At 45.5% G+C, this 19,504-nt stretch overlaps 1 protein-coding gene across 2 annotated transcripts in view; it reads right to left on the reverse strand.

Moving 5' to 3' along the window:
- The window catches only part of CHRNA7 (cholinergic receptor, nicotinic, alpha 7 (neuronal)), a 138,299-nt gene that overhangs the window by 10,110 nt on the left and 108,685 nt on the right, over positions 1 to 19,504 (reverse strand). Inside the window, exons 4-7 of one of the 2 annotated variants that reach the window (XM_011949245.1) lie at positions 7,547 to 7,626; positions 3,329 to 3,496; positions 2,192 to 2,386; positions 1,159 to 1,245 (exon numbers count right to left, since the gene is read on the reverse strand). In XM_011949245.1, coding sequence (XP_011804635.1) covers positions 1,159 to 1,245; positions 2,192 to 2,386; positions 3,329 to 3,496; positions 7,547 to 7,626 — 530 coding nt within the window. The remainder of the gene's footprint in view (positions 1 to 1,158; positions 1,246 to 2,191; positions 2,387 to 3,328; positions 3,497 to 7,546; positions 7,627 to 19,504) is intronic. The other variant, XR_001002573.1, reaches the window with a different exon arrangement.

The following is a 19,504-nucleotide window of genomic DNA, read 5'->3' on the forward strand; positions in this document are numbered from 1 at the left end:
GAGGGCCTGACAACTGTCCCAGGAAGGATGGCTGCAAATCTCTACTGGAAGCAGTATGCTGGAAGGTAGAAAGAATGGAGTCAGAACCAGGTGGAAAGGTGGTTCTTCCCTGTCTGATGGTATCAAGAGAAAAATGATACGCACAAAGGCTTTTCATACCAATGGTTTCTCTGGCCAAAATACTGCACATACAGGGAGTTCCACAAAGAAGGGCCTTGGCTGCTTGGTTCCCAAAGCCTGGGGGTATCCAGGTAGGGCTCTCCCTCTAGCCCACCCCCAGGTAGACACACAACATGGGTCCTCAAACAGCAGGGGCCAGCAGGTGTAAGGAGTCTGTATACCTCCTTCCGACCTTCACTGCCCAATGGGAGTGGAGACTCTAGTTTTTGTTGTCCCTCCTTGGGCAGAGGGTCATGCCTTATACCTGTGCAAAAGGTATTTCTCTCATTCACATTTCCCTAAACACTTTTATTTTATACAGAGACAGTGAGTTATCTCAGGACACAATAACCGTGTGCTTCTCCCATTTTAACAAAGGCTTTTTGGGTAAACAACATCTTTTTTTTTTTTGAGACGGAGTCTTGCTCTGTCGCCCAGGCTGGAGTGCAGTGGCCGGATCTCAGCTCACTGCAAGCTCCGCCTCCCGGGTTTACGCCATTCTCCGGCCTCAGCCTCCCGAGTAGCTGGGACTACAGGCACCCGCCACCTCGCCCGGCTAGATTTTTGTATTTTTTAGTAGAGACGGGGTTTCACCGTGTTAGCCAGGATGGTCTTGATCTCCTGACCTCGTGATCCGCCCGTCTCGGCCTCCCAAAGTGCTGGGATTACAGGCTTGAGCCACCGCGCCCGGCCTTGGGTAAACAACATCTTAAGCTAAGATGATGCATCTCTAATGATAAAATATCTGGCTTCAAAGCAAACATGAGGAGGAGAATTATGAGGGGAAGGGGGGCATTTCTGCAAGTTAAAAGTCAAACCTCAAAGCTGAATATCCCCTTCCCCTGACTTGGGCCCAGGTGACTCTGAATAGTTACAGCAAATCATCACCTTCCAGAGAAAATGGGGGCAGTGCAGCCCTGTTTCTTCTCGTTTCATCTGCTGGGAAATCCTGGGCACACCCTAACCCCATATCTCTGAGGGGCCCAACTCTTGCCTTACCTATCAATGGTACCGAATCAGATGTTGCGGGCATGATCTCAGCCACGAGCAGCATGAAGACAGTAAGAGAGAGTAAGACTGTTATCCCTAAAACATAAACACACAGCGGTTCCTCAGACAGAACAGACAAGAAGGCCTCAATTCTATCTAATGAGGGCTCCTAACCTGACACTCAAAGAACGAGGGATGGTGGTGCTGGGGGATGCTGTGGAATGCACGTTTTGGGTGTGGGCATTTTCCAGGGGACATTCCACGCCACTTACCAGAGTCCCAAAGGAGTCTCTTATGGAGACAAGTTTAGGACCCAGAATTTTAAAAGCATCAACACAAACTGAAAAATTTAACTTAGCACAATTATCTCTCATATTTTTTGTAAAATATTGAGAAGTAGTTTCATGTAGCAAGAAAAAGAAAATATGCAGTCAGGAGACCTGGTTTCAGGTCTTCAGTTTGCTACTCAGCTAGCTCTGTGACCTTAGATATAACATTCAACCTTTCTGAACCTCATACTCAGAAGATATGGGTTTGGGAATAATTTCTACTAGATGCTACATCTGATGTTTAGTAAGGGTTCTTTAAGACATTGAGAAACTCATCCCACCATTCGAAATCTTGGTTTTCTTAGCTTTGCATGGGAGTGATCATAAGAATTACACTGTGTACTGCAACATACAAATGCAAGCTGATACTAAGCTAAATTGTTCCCTTGATGACCAGTCGCCATCAAGAAACAGGTGGGGTGGCAGGAGGGAAAAACGCACAGGCCCCTCGAGGCAGATTGGAGGTGGACCCTCCCCGTGCATCCCCCCATCCTCTGAGGGTCCTCCAGTATTCTCAGGATCACACAGCCGTCCAGCACGGAGCCCGAGTCAGGGACCTCTGGAGTCCTGGAGCCACCCCGGGCTAGGAGGTCTGTGTGCGATGAGCCAGGTCATCCCCGGGACCCCTGATGGAGTCCTGCGCTGTCTGCTGTGAGCCCTCCAGAGCTGACCTCAGCAGAGGGGCCTCCAGTCTCAGAGCCCCGGGTGCTCACCCAGGGAAATCTTCTCCCCGGAATCTGCAGGAAGCAGGAACACCAGCAGGGCGAGGGCAGAGATGAGCACACAGGGGATCAGCAGGTTGAGGCCATAGTAGAGGGTCCTGCGGCGCATGGTCACTGTGAAGGTGACATCGGGGTAGGGCTCTTTGCAGCACTCATAGAACTTTTCACTCCTCTTGCCGGGAATTCCTCCATAGGGAGGAGGAGAGAAGGAGCCATTGTTAGAATACAATAAATTACCCTGTTTATTTCAATGTGTATACCACACACAAGCATAGCCCTAAGGTTTGCAAAGTGCTTTAAAAAAAAACAAAAGGGGGGGGTGTAATTAGCTTGAATAAAACCTGTTGATTTACTATAGCGTTAAGAGTATTTTAGTGATAGTTGGCCAAACTAGTAGATAGTCTTTTGGTGGATTGGAAACACATGATTATAATAATTATAAATAATATATTACCAATTTTACACTGTTATAAATGTAATCGTTTTTCTATTTAAAATAATCAAATATAGGTTCCCATCAACTGAAACTTGCTTTTAGAAATGGAGTGGATTGGCTGGGTACGGTGGCTCAAGCCTGTAATCCCAGCACTTTGGGAGGCCGAGGCGGGCGGATCACAAGGTCAGGAGATCGAGACCATCCTGGCTAACCCGGTGAAACTCCGTCTCTACTAAAAAAATACAAAAAAAAAAACTAGCCAGGCGAGGTGGTGGGCGCCTGTAGTCCCAGCTACTCGGGAGACTGAGGCAGGAGAATGGTGTGAACCCGGGAGGCGGAGCTTGCAGTGAGCTGAGATCCGGCCACTGCACTCCAGCCTGGGCGACAGAGCGAGACTCCGTCTCAAAAAAAAAAAAAAAAAGAAATGGAGTGGATCTGAATAACGCAGAGATATCTATCCTCACACTGGTTTGTTTAAATGCGTCCTCACTACAAGTGCCAGTTCCTCTTGGAAAGCATGGCATATCCTAATTGTTTTCTGTTTCTCCTCCTATAGCTCTCACTAAATGATGGAGACTACTGCAAAATTCAATAAATACTCACACCGAAAAGGAGAGTGGAAAATCCCAAACTTTTAAAGCTTGCCCAGGAATAGAAAAGCTTTTTTCCAGGCTGTTAGTCTCATGGCTTACCCACTAGGTCCCATTCTCCATTGGGGATATAGCCACTGATATCTGCCTCCTGCATCTGCAGATCCAAGGACCAGCCTCCATAAGACCAGGATCCAAACTTCAGTTTGCAATGCTGCACATCAAAGGGAAACCAGCGCACGTCGATGTAGCAGGAACTCTTGAATATGCCTGTGTGGGTGATGGAAACAGAAGCTGACCGAGACACGCTCAAAATACGCAGCAGTTCCTTCAGCTGGTTCCACCCTCCGCACTGCAGCTAACGCAGTCCAGAGCAAACTGAAGCTGTCTCTTTAATCGCAAAATCTTTAAAACAGAATCTCAGCTCAGCTTCGCTGTCTTTTAAAATCCAAACGTAACACTGACATGCTCTGTCAAAAACTGTTTTGTGGGCTTTTTGTGCAAAAAGTTAGCTCTATAATCTTGCATTTACTATGAGCATCTTCAGACTCTAAATAGTAAAAGTAAAGAATGCAAAATATCTCAGAGAAGTTGATAACGATGATGAGGAGGTTGAAATAGAATCTAAAAGGTGTGGGGTGAGGTGGGCATTTTCTTTAGGTTAAAAATTGGAAGAACACATGATTATCGAGAAATATAATCTAGAATTCTGGTTAAAGCTAGAATTTTAACTAATTTAAATTCTAGACCAAGAACAGAACAAGCTGGGCACCGTGTCTCATGCCCATAATCCCGGTGACTCAGGACACTGAGGTGGGAGGGTCACTTGAGACTAGGAATTTGAGACCAGACCGGGCAACATAGTGAGACATCTCTAATAAAAAAATTAGCTGGGTGAGGTGGTGCGTGTCTGTAGTCCCAGCCAGTCAGGAGGCTAAGGCAGGAGCATTGCTTGAGCCCAGGAGTTTGAGGCTAAAGTGAAGTGAGCTATGATCGAGCCCCTGCACTCCAGCCTGGGGAACACACCTAGAATCTGTCTGTAAGAAAAAAAGTTAAAAAAAAAACCCAGATAAGTTTAAGCTGAAGAGATGGTGCTTGAAGGAAGAGTTTCCACTGAAAAGAGCTATTCCAGGCTAGGACAGGTTGGAAGTGGATTTCCCAGAGGGCCATGGGGAGGAAACCAGAAGAGGCCACTCCAGTTATTTACGCTCATGTGCTCTTCCTGGCCCAGAGGAAGGCTGCATGGCACAAGAAGACAGGCACAGACTCAGTGTCCAGGTGTTCCTGGGGCAGCACTGGCACTCCGCAAATTGCTGCTACTGAGTTACAGAAAGAATGCGTGCAGGAAGGGCCTCCAGAGCCTTGCAAAGAAGGACCCCACCTCACAACCGAGTTGGGAAAAGATACACGTTTTGTCCCTGGAGTTCCTTTAAGTATGATTTGCGTCCTTACATGAAATGTTTATAGAAATCTGGAATCATCACAGAAAATCCCCCTCCATTAATGGTTGAATCCCCCCAAAACCCACACTGTCTGCCAGTTAGAAAGCTTTGTAACTTCATGAGTCCATTTCTACGAAATGGCCCGAGACAGAGAATTTCTAGAGACAGAAAGCAGATCAGTGGTTGCTGGGAGTAGGAATGGGAATTAACTGCAAACAAGCAAAAGGGATCTTTGTGGGGTGATGGGAATGTTCTAAAACTAGACTGTGGTAATGGTTGCATAATTCTGTAAATATACTAAAAATTGTTGAATCATGTACTTAAAATGCATGGTATGTAAATTCTCTCTCAATAAAGCTGTTAAAAAATAAACACATGAAATGGGGGGAAAAGTCATGTTATGATCAAGTCTCTATTTCAAACCTTGAACTCATTTTTTTCTACCCCTACCCCTCTAACTACAGACAGGGCAGCATCCTGGGACTAGTTCTGCATTCCCAGGGAGCAGGCAAGGGGTTTCCAAACCAGGCAGCCCTGGGCCTTTCCTGCCAGTGTAAGGAAGCCCCTCATGGTCACAGGACAGCGTGTCCTGTCCTGACCAGCATCCAGGGACACTGCAGTGGGGACGCAGGCCTGGAGCCCCAGAGGGGGCTGCTGTACTCAGGCAGCTCGAGGCTTGCAGTGCTCCTCCTGCAGCTGAAAATAGCCTCAGCCTTCCAAACAACCTGCAGCAGCATATTCTGCACTGGTGACTACCAGAGGCTGTTTTCTAAAATAGCCCTCATAACAGAAAATGCACGTGCAGGCCTGGTGAGAAAGACCTCAGGAGTGATGGAAGGCTCCCCGACTAGCCCCATCTGCCAGGGTCCTCTGGTAGGAGGAAATGCCAGGGCTTGCAGGAAAGCGGATGCTTGGAGAAGCCTGAACAGCTGGACTTCTTCAATCTGTTCCAATATTATTGGGAGGTGTCTACCTACCACTGGCAGGTTCACTCGCTCCTTTGTTCATTCGGGGGTAAATGCTAAGGTGAGCAAAGGCTGACTCTGCCCTCGGAGGCTTGTCACCTGCTGACAGGGAGGGCGGGCAGACCGCAACCCAGAAGGCAGAGCCAGCCTAGCCGCAGCAGTGCGGTGTGAGTGCGGCTGTGTCTACGTGAAGGTGTGAGGTATTAGTGTGTAGTGTGAGGATCAGAGCGCATGAGGTGTGCGAGTGTGGTGTGACACATGTAAATGTGTGAGGCGTGTGTGAGGATGTGTGGTGGGAGATGTGTATGTGCATGTGAGTTTAGCGGACGTGTGAGGTGTGTGTGAGTATATGAGTGTATGGCGGTGTGTGTGTGTGTGCATGTGAGCATGGGTAAGTGTGGTGTGTATGAGTGTGTGTGGGTGGTGTGTGCAGTGACTGCGAGATGTGCATGAGTGTGTGTTGTGTGTATGTGTGTGAAAGTTGTGTGGCATGTGAGCGGTGTCAGTAGTGTATCTGGTTTGAATGTGCATGTGTGAGTGGCGTGTGTGAGTGGTGTGAGTGGTTTGTGAGAGTGGTATGTGTGGAGTGGTGTGTGTGGTGAGTAGTGTGTGAGTGGTATGTGTATGTGGTGTTTGTGTCTGTGTGTGAGTGGCGTGTGTTAGTGGCATATATGTGTGAATGGTGTGTTTATGAGTGGTGTGTGTGTTATGTGTGGGTGGTCTGTGTGTGGTGTTAGTGGTGTGTGTGAGTGGCATATATGTGTGAGTAGTGAGTGGTGTGAGTAGTGTGTGGGTGGTGTGTGTGAGTGGTATTTGAGTAGTCTGTGGGGGTGGTATGTGAGTGGCATGTGTGAGTGGTGTGTGTTAGTGTGTAGGTAGTGTGTGTGGGGTGTTTGAGGAGTGTGTGATTGTATGTGTGGATGGTGTGTGTGTGAGTGGCATGTATGAGTGGTGTATGAATCATGTGTGAATGGTGTGAGTACTGAGGTGTGTGTGGGAATGGTGTGTGAGGGGTGAGTGGTGTGTGAGTGGTTGTGTGTAAGTGGTTGTGAGTGGTGTGTGTGGGAATGGTTGTGTGGGGGTGAGTGGTTGGGAGTGGTGTGTGTGTGAGTCATATGTGTGAGTGGTAGTTAGGTGTGGAGGTAATTGCAGGTTGCCTCTGAACAGGAAGTTAAACAGTTGCAGTGTGGGAGATCACCCTGGAATAAACACATTAAAAATCTTCTAAAAGATCAAAAACCCCAGCTTTCATCTCAATATGCTAGCGCGCACTCTGCATGCACCTCCAGGCCATAAACCTATTTCCCTTGCCCTGTGAATCGGACTGAAAAAATGAGCTGGTAAGAAAGAACCAATCCAGAGGGCACCTGGCCTTGGAGGTAGAGAGAGAGGAGAGACACTGCTGGGAAGAAGTCAGTCGCTAGAGAGCTCTCCCTTGAAACCACCAGACCTTGCCTGTAACCTGCATGTGCTCTTCAGCGCACACACTCAGGCTCCCGGAACTGTCACATCTCACCCCCAGCAGCTGGAGTGCTGCACCTGCCAAGACAGTGAGTCCCGCGGGAAGGACGATGGCGAGCTGGAACGGGGAAGCAGAGCCTGGAGAGGTGGCTTGTAGGCTGGAAGGTGAGGTGGCTACTGCCTAGCAAAGGAGACTTGCTGTACTTGTACACTGGCTTTAAGGCACACATGGCAGAAAATAAGGACATATTGGCAAAGACGGCTTGATTGAGACAAAAGAGGATGGACTTCTGGGGGTAGAAAGCACATAGAAGCACAGAAAAGAGAGAGGAACTGGTGGGAGTGAGCAGAGGCGAAGCAAAGAGCTGGTCCCCCACACGGGAGACACCGGCCAGACACCCAAACTCGCTTCAATCTTCTAACTGGAAGAGGACAAAGAAAGTGCAGCTTACCTGGAGGCAGGTACTGGCAATGCCCAGAAGAATTCACCAACACGTTGGTGTGGAACGTGGCGTCAAAGCGCTCATCAGCACTAGAAACAGGAAAAGGACTGCATGAGCCAGTGCCACCAGGCTGTGGATTTCCCGAAGTCCGGGGGTCTGTCTGCGCTGGTGCAGCAGAGTCCTTGAGAGGGGCCCCGTCTGTCCTCACAACCTCACACCCCGCCTAAGAGCACCACTGGGACTGGGCTGGGAGGTCTTCCCGAACACAGCTTGAAAGGGGCCAGTGTCTACCCCCATTTCAATTTTCACACTGAACTGTAATTTGTTTCACAATGTATATAAAATCAAGCTCTTAACCAAAACGAAACCTGTAAACAACTTTGGAGAACATCAGCAGATGTGACATTTTCATGACATCTAGAAAAACAGACGGTGGGTGAGGCACGCTGCCACCCTGTGAACCTCATGGGGCAGGGTTTTCACTCGCTGTGTCCAAAGCTCTAGTTCCAGCCTCTTGAAGGGGGCCCACACTTGGTTCATGCTTCACATATATATCTTTTTCTTTATTTTTTTGAGACAGAGTCTAACTGTGTCGCCCAGGCTGGAGTGCAGTGGCACGATCTCAGCTCACTGCAAGCTCCGCCTCCCGGGTTCCTGCCATCCTCCTGCCTCAGCCTCCCGAGTAGCTGGGACTACAGGTGCACACCACCACGCCCAGCTAATTTTTTGTATTTTTAGTAGAGATGTGGTTTCACCGTATTAGCCAGGATGGTCTCGATCTCCTGACCTTGTGATCCGCCCGCCTTGGCTTCCCAAAGTGCTGGGATTACAGGTGTGAGCCACCGCGCCCGGCCCACATATGTATCTTGAATGACTGAACTGCAGTTGCAGGAGGGAGCTGGACACAACCCTATAGGGCTTCCAGCTCCAGTTAGTGATGAAAAGAAGGAGAGTGGGGGAAGACAATAGAAGTGCGAGTTTTAGATGGATGCACCTCTGCGCCTCTCCGTCCCCTGTTCCAGCCTCCTGCAGCCAGGAGTTAACAATTGGGATAAAGGACACACACACACATAGCAGCAACAGCAATTACACAAACTGCCTGTACTAGCCTTGTCTTCTTATATTTTCTGGATTCTGATGTGTTGACATCTGGGGCTTTGCTGACTCTGGAGGCCTACGGGAGAGAGAGTAAACAACTCCGGCCTTTCACACACAAATCAATCAACCTAGAACCCACACACCCACCCAAACACATCCTTTATCAGGCTGTCGCACTGGGGTTGACACCAGTCCTGCTCTCATCACTGCAGGACCAGGTAACACCCAACCAGGAAGAGTCCCTATGCCCCAGGGCCTACTGCAATCATTCTAAGGAGCCAATCCTAAGCCTAAGCCTGCGTGCCCTGCTCCTCCCTTCCTTCCTGCAGAAGCCACAATGAAGGAAGGCCCTTGCTCAGGTTTCCCGTGCCTCCCTGTGTCCCTGCATGTGCTGCGCTGTGCTTCCTTTTTTTTTTTTTTTTGAGATGGAGTCTTGCTCTGTTGCTCAGGCTGCGGTGCAGTGGTGCGATCTCGCCTCACGGCAACCTCTGCCTCCCGGGTTCAAGCAGTTCTCCTGCCTCAGCCTCCTGAGTGGCTGGGATCACAGGTGCGTGCCACCACTCCCGGCTAATTTTTGTACTTTCAGTAGAGACAAGGTTTCACCATGTTGGTTAGGCTGGTCTCGAACTCCTGGCCTCGTGATCCACCGCTCCCCCCACTCCCCTTAGCCTCCCAAAGTGCTGGGATTACAGGCATGAGCCACCGCGCCTAGCCTGTGCTTCTGCTTCTAAGGAACTGTGAGTATAACTGTTTTCCTTCAGGACAGTCACTTCTGTGTCTGAATGTCTCACCATGCCTGATTAAAATCAACCCTGGGTACCCTTAAAACACAGCCCTACTGGTAAAGAAAAATAAACCACCTCAAAAACACACACACACACACACACACACACACACACACACACACAGGCAGCCGGTCAAAGTATCAGCACCCCAGAGTAAAGTTCCCCTCATTTTGGCCACCATGGCCCCTGCAGGAGCTGCCCATGACTACGGAGCTTCAGGTAGCCTCTCCCATGCCTGAGATTCCCCCAAGCGGACACTCGGAATCACAGACACCGGAGGACAGGCTTCAGCATGCGACACACATGGAGGATACACACCAAAAAAGATCCAAGAAGAATGAGTCAATGAAAAGAAGGAAAAATCACTTCTTAAAAAAGTAATGTCCTCACAAAATTCAAGAGGATATAGCCATTAGAAAAACAGAAAAATAGAAATTAAAGGTATGATTTATGAAATAACTTTTTACGAGTGGGTGGGAGGTTTGGATGATAGAAATCACAGAGATCAAATGCAACATAGAAAGAAGACAGCATAGAGGACAAGGCGAGGGGAACTCACCTCACTCACAGAAGCTCCATCAGGGAGAGTGGGAGGGAGAAAATTACTCAAGAAATAACACGAAGACACTTCTCACAGCAGGAAAACCACCCAAGCATGAAGGCAGAAACAGGGGTTTCCAAGAACACTAGGGCCTTGAAGACTTGTTCCCAACATATATTTCCTTGGTCAGCTTTGGAACAATGAGAGTGAAAACTGAGAAAGAAGAAATACACTTTTAGACTAAACCTGGAGATCAATAAAAGAGATTTAGAGGATGACTTGAGCAGGAGACCTAGAAAAATGTGGGTCCAAATCGTGGCAAGACGTTAAGGTAGTGAGGACAGAATCAAATGGGTTCAGAGCAAGACAGAGGAGATATAATGAGCTGAAAAACATCATGGACTTGATTGAGGACACAGTTTAAAAAATTCTTGTAATAAGAAAAAAGGCAACTGGAAACTCTAGGAAAAGATTAATAACTGTACAAGGAAGCCATGATTTGAATATGAAACAAGAAAAACGTGATGAAGTTTAAGGGAAGGAAGAAAGGGGGGAGAATTAGGGAACTGGGGAGAGTGAGAGAAAGGAGGGAGGGAGAGAGAGAAGGCAGGAGCCAAGCTGTCACGAAAGGACACATCCCCCTCTTACTTCCAAACACACACAGGGAAAGAGACAGGAGGAGGCAGGATCAAGATGAAAATACTCTTTGCTCGACCACTGTCTGTATCTGACTGTTAATGAGTCACATTATAAACAGTGATTGGGCACAAAATAGCTGAAAATGTGGACCTGCACGTCACTCTGGATTGTATCACGATCTTCAAGCTAGATTCTCCGGAGCCCTGAGATCCTACAGAGGCGCCTCAAGGTTTCTGAAAATATTCACCTCCAATATTTTAGTGCCATTGCATTTGAAAATGGTAATAAAAGTCACACATTCAAATGACTATTAACAAAATTTTAACTCTTAGAGACTACCATTGTGTTAATTTATGTGTCCTGTTTAACTCCTTTTTGCATGGAAGTTAAACTAAAGCCTCTCTGGCCATGAATGTGCATGCATTTGAATCTCTTAGAAAGGAGTCACCAAATGAGATTTCAGCTTTGCATTGCTCTTTTAAAAAATTAAAGTCTGTGCTTCCAATTACATGGCATCTAAGCTGTAGCAGACGTGGGATGCGTTCCCCCATCAATCACCCTCAGTAGCAGCAAAACAGAAAGCATGGTCTACAGGCTGGGCACAGTGGTCCATGCCTATAATATTAGCACTTTGTAAGGCCCAGAGGGGAGGATCATTTGAAGCCAGGAGTTTGGGACCAGCCTGGGCAACAAAGCAAGACCCCATCTCTACAAAAACAAAACAAACAAAATTAATCAGTGCAGTGACATGAGCTTATAGTTTCAGCTACTCAGGAGGCTGAGGCAGGAAGATTAGTTGAGCCCAGGAGTTTGAGGCTGCAGAGAGCTACGTCTGCATCTCTGCACTCCAGCCTAGGAGACAGAGTGAGACCCTGTCTCTAATAAACTAAAATAAAAACATAAATAAATACTTTTGAAATAAAAATACATTAAAAGTTAAGAATAGTGTGGTTTGATGCATGTTATGGGGAACAAAGTTTTGCTTATTTTAAGCTTAGGTTTCTTCCTGTCTGATTTTCATATTTATAATCAAGACTGAGCAACTGTTAGATCAGTGATTCAACTCTGAAAAAAAAAAAGTTCCTACAAGCCTTTCTTTCAAGCTTTTGGATCAATGTAATTGAGACTCTCGAGATCACAAGGCAAATAGGTAAAAACAAGATTAAAAAAACTGTTGCTATTAGCAACAGCTTACCTGTGACTCAGTGATTTGTGACTCAGTGATTTCTGAATGTTGTTCATCCAAACAGAATATTGAGCTACATGAAATTCTAACACATAAATGTTATCAAAATCCAAATCTTAATACCCATGATGGTAGTTTTACGCTTCTTTCCCCTAGGCAAACTGATTTTATAAGTACACAGTACAAACGTAAACTCTTGTAATGGATTTGTGCTAATACTACTTTCTCTGTTCTGAACATTAGGGGTGGAGATAAGATGGGTTTGAAGAAGGGCCCTATTGCTGAAAATTGAGTTCGAAAACAGCGATCTGAGGTGGGAAATGAAGAACCTCAGAAATGTGAGTGGCCAGAACCCCTACAAGGACCTCAGTGGTCACGACACTGGCACAGCTTCCCCGGGGGTGCCTGGTGGATGCCAGCCAACAGTGAGCCCATCACCGGGGCAGGGCAGCCCTGTGCTGGCAAACATCCATAACTGTGCAAAGAGGGGTGGGGCTGCAGGGCTTCATTCGTCTCCTTGCTCCTCTTCTGTGTATATTTAAACTGTTCTGTATTAAATAGTCTGAAAATGGTCAAATATATTCTTTTTTTCGACTACTGGAAGACACAGTACATCCGCGATTTGGGAGGATGCCGGCCTGTGGCCTCTCCGTCCTTGCAGGAGCTGCCTTTATCTGGCTGCCTTTGTCCTCCCACAGCCAGCAATGACTGGGGCTCACTCTTGCTGTGAGGAGAGCTCTGAGCCCTACCCCCACCATGGAGGGGACGACTGGGGCAAATTTAACTCAAACATGTAGGATGCAAGCTACATGTCCTTCGCGGGGGTAGGAGGAGAAGAGGTGTCTGCATAAGATCTAAAGGATAGGCAGAGCTCCCAAAGATGGAAACGGATGTGGACAGGTGCCTGGCGGAGGGCACGGTGGGATCACACACTTGGAGATAAACCAGATCGAAGGAGGCTCCAGGATCATGGTGTTTGCTTGCACCATGTTGCCCTAAGCAGTGAAGCTGAAAGAGGGCTTGGAGCAAACCACTGCCTGGCCCTCCAGGCAGGACTCAGGAACCTAATCCTTATGGGATTCCAAGCTGTGCTTTCAGACATCAATGGCAGTATAGGCAGGGGGAGCCCATGGGGCACAGGTGAACCCTGTGGGTCTGAGATCACACCTTTCCTTCCTCCACATGCCCTGGAGTCCTCACACAGTGGTGCCTGGTCTCATCCCTGCAGAGCTGCTGGCCCTGGAACAAGAGCCCTCTGATCCTAGGCTCAGTCTCCTGCCTCAGTCAACTCTGTAGCATTGACCTCTACTGCTGGGCACAGGAGGCCTCAACCCTAAGCTGGAAAAGAAGGGAGTGACTGTGCCTCCACAGAGAAGGAACCTTGAGAGAAAAAGCCAAGGGCCCAGCCATCAAAGAAGCCCGGCAAGACCAACTCCCAATAGGGCATGTGTTCACCAGAATGAGCTCTGCATTCAGGTAAAGATGAAGAATAATAAAATAACAAGAAGAAGAAGAAATCCAGGCACTCTGTCCTGCTGCAAAGAAAATGCTACGCATGGATTCAGGATGACCCTAAATAGTAAGGTCTCATGTGAAATCAATCCTATTCCCTCTGAGTTCTCAGCAACCTTGAAAGACTGAGAGAGAGCAGGGCAGGAGAGATGAAGATGAAATCTATTCAAAAAGGAAGGGAGGATGAAGGATGATGCTCATCTATCTGATCTAAGGTGTCATTTACTTTAAATCTCTCAAGAAAGGGGAAAAAGTTGCCAATTCCCCAATTCCATGTGAAGACACCACTGACAGAAGCAATACCCAGATTGCAGAGGGAAAGCACGGCTGTTGAGAATGGGTGAATTTTCTGCATAGAAGACAGAGGGAGAGACACACTCTGTCCTAAATCTTTTGATTTAGTTCTATATTTTATTCTAAAATGTTGAGGGTCTGCAACCAGCAATGTGGCCCGTCATAGTCCATGACCAAAAAAGTCTTGAGTAGAATCCAACTTTTATGGTCATTTCTACCTGCCAGAGATTCCAGGAAGCAGAATTCTGAGGTACCAGAAGGAGGCTTCCAGAAAAATGCATTCAAGAATATTTCCTTTTATTAAAAAAAAAATATTTACTTGTTTATGTTATTTGTATTTGTTTATTTATTTATTTTGAGACAGGGTCGTGCTCTGTCTCCCAGGCTGGAGTGCAGGGGTGCGATCATGGCTCACTGGAGCCTCAAACTCTTGGGCTCAAGCCATCCTCCTGCTCAGTCTCCTGGTAGCTGGGACTGCAGGCACGTGCTACCTTTTCATATTTTGATTTTTATTTTAGATTCAGGATGTACATGTACAGGTTTGTCACATGGGTATATCACATGTGATGCTGAGGTTAAGGGTATAACTGATTCCATTACCCAGGCAGTGAGCAGAGTATCCAATAGTTTTTCAATCCTGGCCCCTTTCTCCTTTCCTCCCATGGTAGTCTCCAATGTCTGTTGTTGCCACCTTTATGTCACGAGTACCCAATGTTTAGCTCCCACTCAGGAATCTTTTCTTTACCTACTAGTTTTCATATTAAATTCAATGTAACATGGGATATTGTAACAACCAGATATGGCAAAAGATGGATTACAACAATGCTATAAATAACATGGGATAAGATTAACACAGCAGCTATCCAATTTCTGGACTCCCTAGTTTTGTTCCTTGGGTTACATGTCTATCCCTGACCTGGCAAAACATCATCTTAATCCTTACAGCATTATGAAAGTGTTGCATTTGGCATAGAAAGTCCCTCAACTTGGTTCTTTTTCTTTAAAATTGTCTTACTTTACTATTCTTGCTCATTACTGACCCCTTGCTCATCATTGTAAATTTTAAATGTACTTGTACAGCCTCATGAAGTCCCTGCTGAGACTTTAGTTGGAATCACATTACATTTAGTTAGAATCACATTAATCACATTCAATTTATTTTGGAAAAATCTGGCATCTTTATGGTATTGAGTTTTCCCAGGCATAAATGTGATACAACTCAACATTTATGTTGTTCTTTCTTAAATTTATTTTTTGGTACTCATTAACACCTGCAGATATTGAAAATAAAATTTGTGAAATTACATTTTCTAACTGTCTATTGTAGGAAGATAGAAACACATTTGGTACTTCAATAGATCTTGTTTTGTATCAGATATATTTTTTCTAGACAGTCTCTAGGGATTTTCTATGTAAAAAGACATGATATGGCCTACAAATGATGATAACAGGTTTATTCCTTTCTTATTCATATTTTATTATTTTACTGGTATAACTATTGAAATTCATATAGTCACTAAGATATTTTTAAAGAGTGATGACACTGATATGCTTATTTTATTCTACATTTAGAAACTTCTGTTTCAGCATTGAGACCTGATGTCACGTTAGGGGAAACTTCTTCCAATTACAACTGGGTTTTAAATAACATCAACTGATTTTTCTCCAACTTATCAGAATGATCATTTATTTTTTTCTGCCTCATTCTTTTAATAGAATGAATTATATTAATGGACTTTTTGAAAGTTAAACAAAGTGTTCACTCCTAATAGAAGCCTACATTTGTTAGGATTTATTTTTAAACTATTGCTAGATTTTGGTATGCTGATATTTCAGTTAAGACTTATAGATAGGGGTTGCTACCAAGATAGTTGAATAGGAAGAGCTCCGGTCTGCAGCTCCCAGTGAGATTGATGCAGAAGACGGGTGATTTCTGCATTTCCAACTGAGGTATCTGGTTCATCTCACAGGGACTGGTTGGACAGTGGGTGCAGCCCACAGAGGGCGAGCCAAAGCAGGGTGGGGTGTCGCCTCACCCAGGAAGAGCAAGGGGTCAGGGATTTCCCTTTCCTAGCCAAGGGAAGCTGTAACAGACTGTACCTGGAAAAACAGTATACTCCCACCCAGATACTGCACTTTTTGACAGTCTTAGCAACCAGCAGACCAGGAGATTCCCTCCCGTGCCTGGCCCGGTGGGTCCCACACCCACAGAGCCTTGCTCACTGCTAGCGCAGCAGTCTGTGATCAATCTGCAAGGCTACAGCCTGGTGGGAGGGAGGGGTGTCTGCCACTGCTGAGGCTTGATTAGGTAAACAAAGCGGCTGGGAAGCTTGAACTGGGTGGAGCCCACTGCAGCTCAGCAAGGCCTACTGCCTCTATGGACTCCACCTCCTTGGGCAGGGCATGGCTGAACAAAAGGCAGCAGACAACTTCTGCAGACTTAAATGTCTCTGTCTGACACCTCTGAAGAGAGCTGTGGTTCTCCCAGCATGGCATTTGAGCTCTGAGAATGGACAGACTGGCTCAGAATGGACAGACCCACTTGAGAGTGGGTCCCTGAACCCTGTATAGCCTGACTGGGAGACATCTCCCAGTAGGGGCCAACAGACACCTCATACAGGCAGGTGCCCCTCTTGGACGAAGCTTCAAGAGGAAGGATCAGGCAGCAATATTTGCTGTTCTGCAGTCTCTGCTGGTGATACCCAGGCAAGCAGGGTCTGGAATGGACCTCCAGCAAACTCCAACAGACCTGGAGCTAAGGGGCCTTACTCTTAAAAGGAAAACTAACAAACAGAAAGGAATAGCATCAACATCAACAAAAGGGACATCTACACCAAAACCCCATCTGTAGGTCACCAACATCAAAGACCAAAGGTAGATAAAACCACAAAGATGAGGAGAAACAGAGCAGAAAAGCCGAAAATTCCAAAAACCAGAGTTCCTCTTCTCCTCCAAAGGACTGTAGCTCCTCACCAGCAATGGAACAAAACTGGATGGAGAATGACTTTGATGAGTTGACAGAAGTAGGCTTCAGAAGGTCAGTAATAACAAACTTATCTGAGCTAAAGGAGTATATTTGAACCCATCACAAGGAAGCTAAAAACCTTGAAAAAAGGTTAGATGAATGGCTAAACTAGAACAGTGTAGAGAAGACCTGAAATGACCTGATGGAGCTGAAAACTACAGCATGAGACCTTCATAACACATGCACAAGCTTCAGTAGCTGATTTGATCAAGTGGAAGAAAGGATATCAGTGTTTGAAGATCAAATTAATGAAATAAAGTGAGAAGGCAAGATGAGAGAAAAAAGAGTAAAATGAAATGAACAAAGCCTCCAAGAAACACGGGACTATGTGAAAAGGCCAAATCTATGTTTGATTGGTGTACTTGAAAGTGATAGGGAGAATGGAACCAAGTTGGAAAACACCCTTCAGGATTTTACCCAGGAGAACTTCCCCAATCTAGCAAGGCAGGTCAACATTCAAATTCAGGAAATACAGAGAACACCACAACGATACTCCTCGAGAAGAGCAACCCCAAGACACATAATGGTCAGATTCACCAAGGTTGAAATGAAGGGAAAAAATGCTAATGGCAGCCAGAGAGAAACGTCAGATTACCCACAAAGGTAAGCCCATCAGATCTCTTGGCAGAAATCCTATAAGCCAGAAGAGGGTGGGGGCCAATATTCAACATTCTTAAAGAATTTTCAACCCAGAATTTCATATCTAGCCAAACTAAGCTTCATAAGTGAAGAAGAAATAAAATCCTTTATAGACAAGCAAATGCTTAGAGATTTTGTCACCACCAGGCCTGCCTTACAAGAGCTCCTGAAGGAAGCACTAAACATGGAAAGGAACAACTGGTATCAACCACTGCAAAAACAGGCCAAATGGTAAAGACCATCGATGCTATGAAAAAACTGCATCAATTAACATGCAAAATAACCAGCTAACATCATAATGACAGGATTAAATTCACACATAACAATATTAACCTTAAACGCAAATGGGCTAAATGCTCCCTCCAATTAAAAGACACAGACTGGAATATTGAATAACGAGTCAAGACCCATCAGTGTGCTATATTCAGGAGACCCATCTCACATGCAGAGACATACATAGGCTCAAAATAAAGGCATGGAGGAAGATCTACCAAGCAAATGGAAAGCAAAAAAAAAGCAGAGGTTGTAATCCTAGTCTCGGATAAAACAGACTTTAAACCAACAAAGATCAAAAGAGACAAAGAAGGCCATTATATAATGGTAAAGGGATCAATTCAACAAGAACTAACTATCCTAAATATATATGCACCCAATACAGGAGCACCCAGATTCATAAAGCAAGTCCTTAGAGACCTACAAAGAGACTTAGACTCCCACACAATAGTAATGGGAGACTTTAACACCCCACTGTCAATATTAGATCAACGAGACAGAAGGTTAATAAGAATACACAGGATTTGAACTCAGCTCTGCACCAAGTGAACCTAATATGCATCTACAAAACTCTCCACCCCAAATCAACAGAATATACATTCTTCTCAGCACCACATTGCACTTATTCTAAAACTGACCACATAATTGGAAGTAAAACGCTCCTCAGCAAATGTAAAAGAACAGAAATCATAACAAACTGTCTGTTAGACCACAGTGCAATCAAATTAGAACTCGGGATTAAGAAACTCACTCAAGGCCGGGCTTGGTGGCTCAAGCCTGTAATCCCAGCACTTTGGGAGGTCGAGGCAGGCTGATCACAAGGTCAGGAGATTGAGACCAGCCTGGCTAACACGGTGAAACCCCATCTCTACTAAAAATACAAAAAATTAGCCGGGCGTGGTGGTGGGCGCCTGTAGTCCCAGCTACTCCGGAGGCTGAGGCAGGAGAATGACATGAATCCAGAATGAATCTAGGAGGCAGAGCTTGCAGTGAGCCCAGATCACACTACTGCACTCCAGCCTGGGTGATGGAGCGAGACTCCGTCTAAAAAAAAGAAACTCACTCAAAACTGCACAACTACATGGCAACTGAACAATGGGCTCCTGAATGAGTACTGGGTAAATAACGAAATGAAGGCAGAAATAAAGATGTTCTTTGACACCAATGAGAACAAAGTCACAACATACCAGAATTTCTGGGACACATTTAAAGCAGTGTGTAGAGGGAAATTTATAGCACTAAATGCCCACAAGAGAAAGCAAGAAAGATCTAAAATTGACACCCTAATATCACAATTAAAAGAACTAGAGAAGCAAGAGCAAACACATTCAAAAGCTAGCTGAAGGCAAGAAATAACTAATATCAGAGCAGAACTGAAGGAGATAGAGACACAAAGAACCCTTCAAAAAAATCAATGAATCTATGAGCTGATTTTTTTGAAAAGATCAACAAAATTGATAGACCGCTAGCAAGACTAATAAAGAAGAGAAGAGAGAAGAATCAAATAGACGCAATAAAAAATGATAAAGGGGATATCAACACTGATCCCACAGAAATACAAAATACTGTCAGAGAATACTATAAACACTTCTATGCAAATAAACTAGAAAATCTAGAAGAAATGAATAAATTCCTGGACTCATACACCCTTCCAAGACTAAACCAGGAAGAAGTTAAATCTCTGAATAGACTAACAACAGGTTCTGAAATTGAGGCAATAATTAATAGCCTACCAACCCAAAAAAGTCCAGGACCAGACAAATTCACAGCCTAATTCTGCCAGAGGTACAAAGAGGAGCCGGTACCATTCTTTCTGAAAATATTCCAATCAATAGAAAAAGAGGAAATCCTCTTTAACTCATTTTATTAGGCCAGCATCATCCTGATACCAAAGCCTGGCAGAGACGCAACAAAAAAAGAGAATTTTAGACCAATATCCCTGATGAACATCAATGTGGAAATCCTCAATAAAATA

The sequence above is a fragment of the Colobus angolensis genome, unplaced genomic scaffold (assembly GCF_000951035.1).
Source record: "Colobus angolensis palliatus isolate OR3802 unplaced genomic scaffold, Cang.pa_1.0 Scaffold294, whole genome shotgun sequence".
NCBI lineage: Eukaryota > Metazoa > Chordata > Mammalia > Primates > Cercopithecidae > Colobus > Colobus angolensis.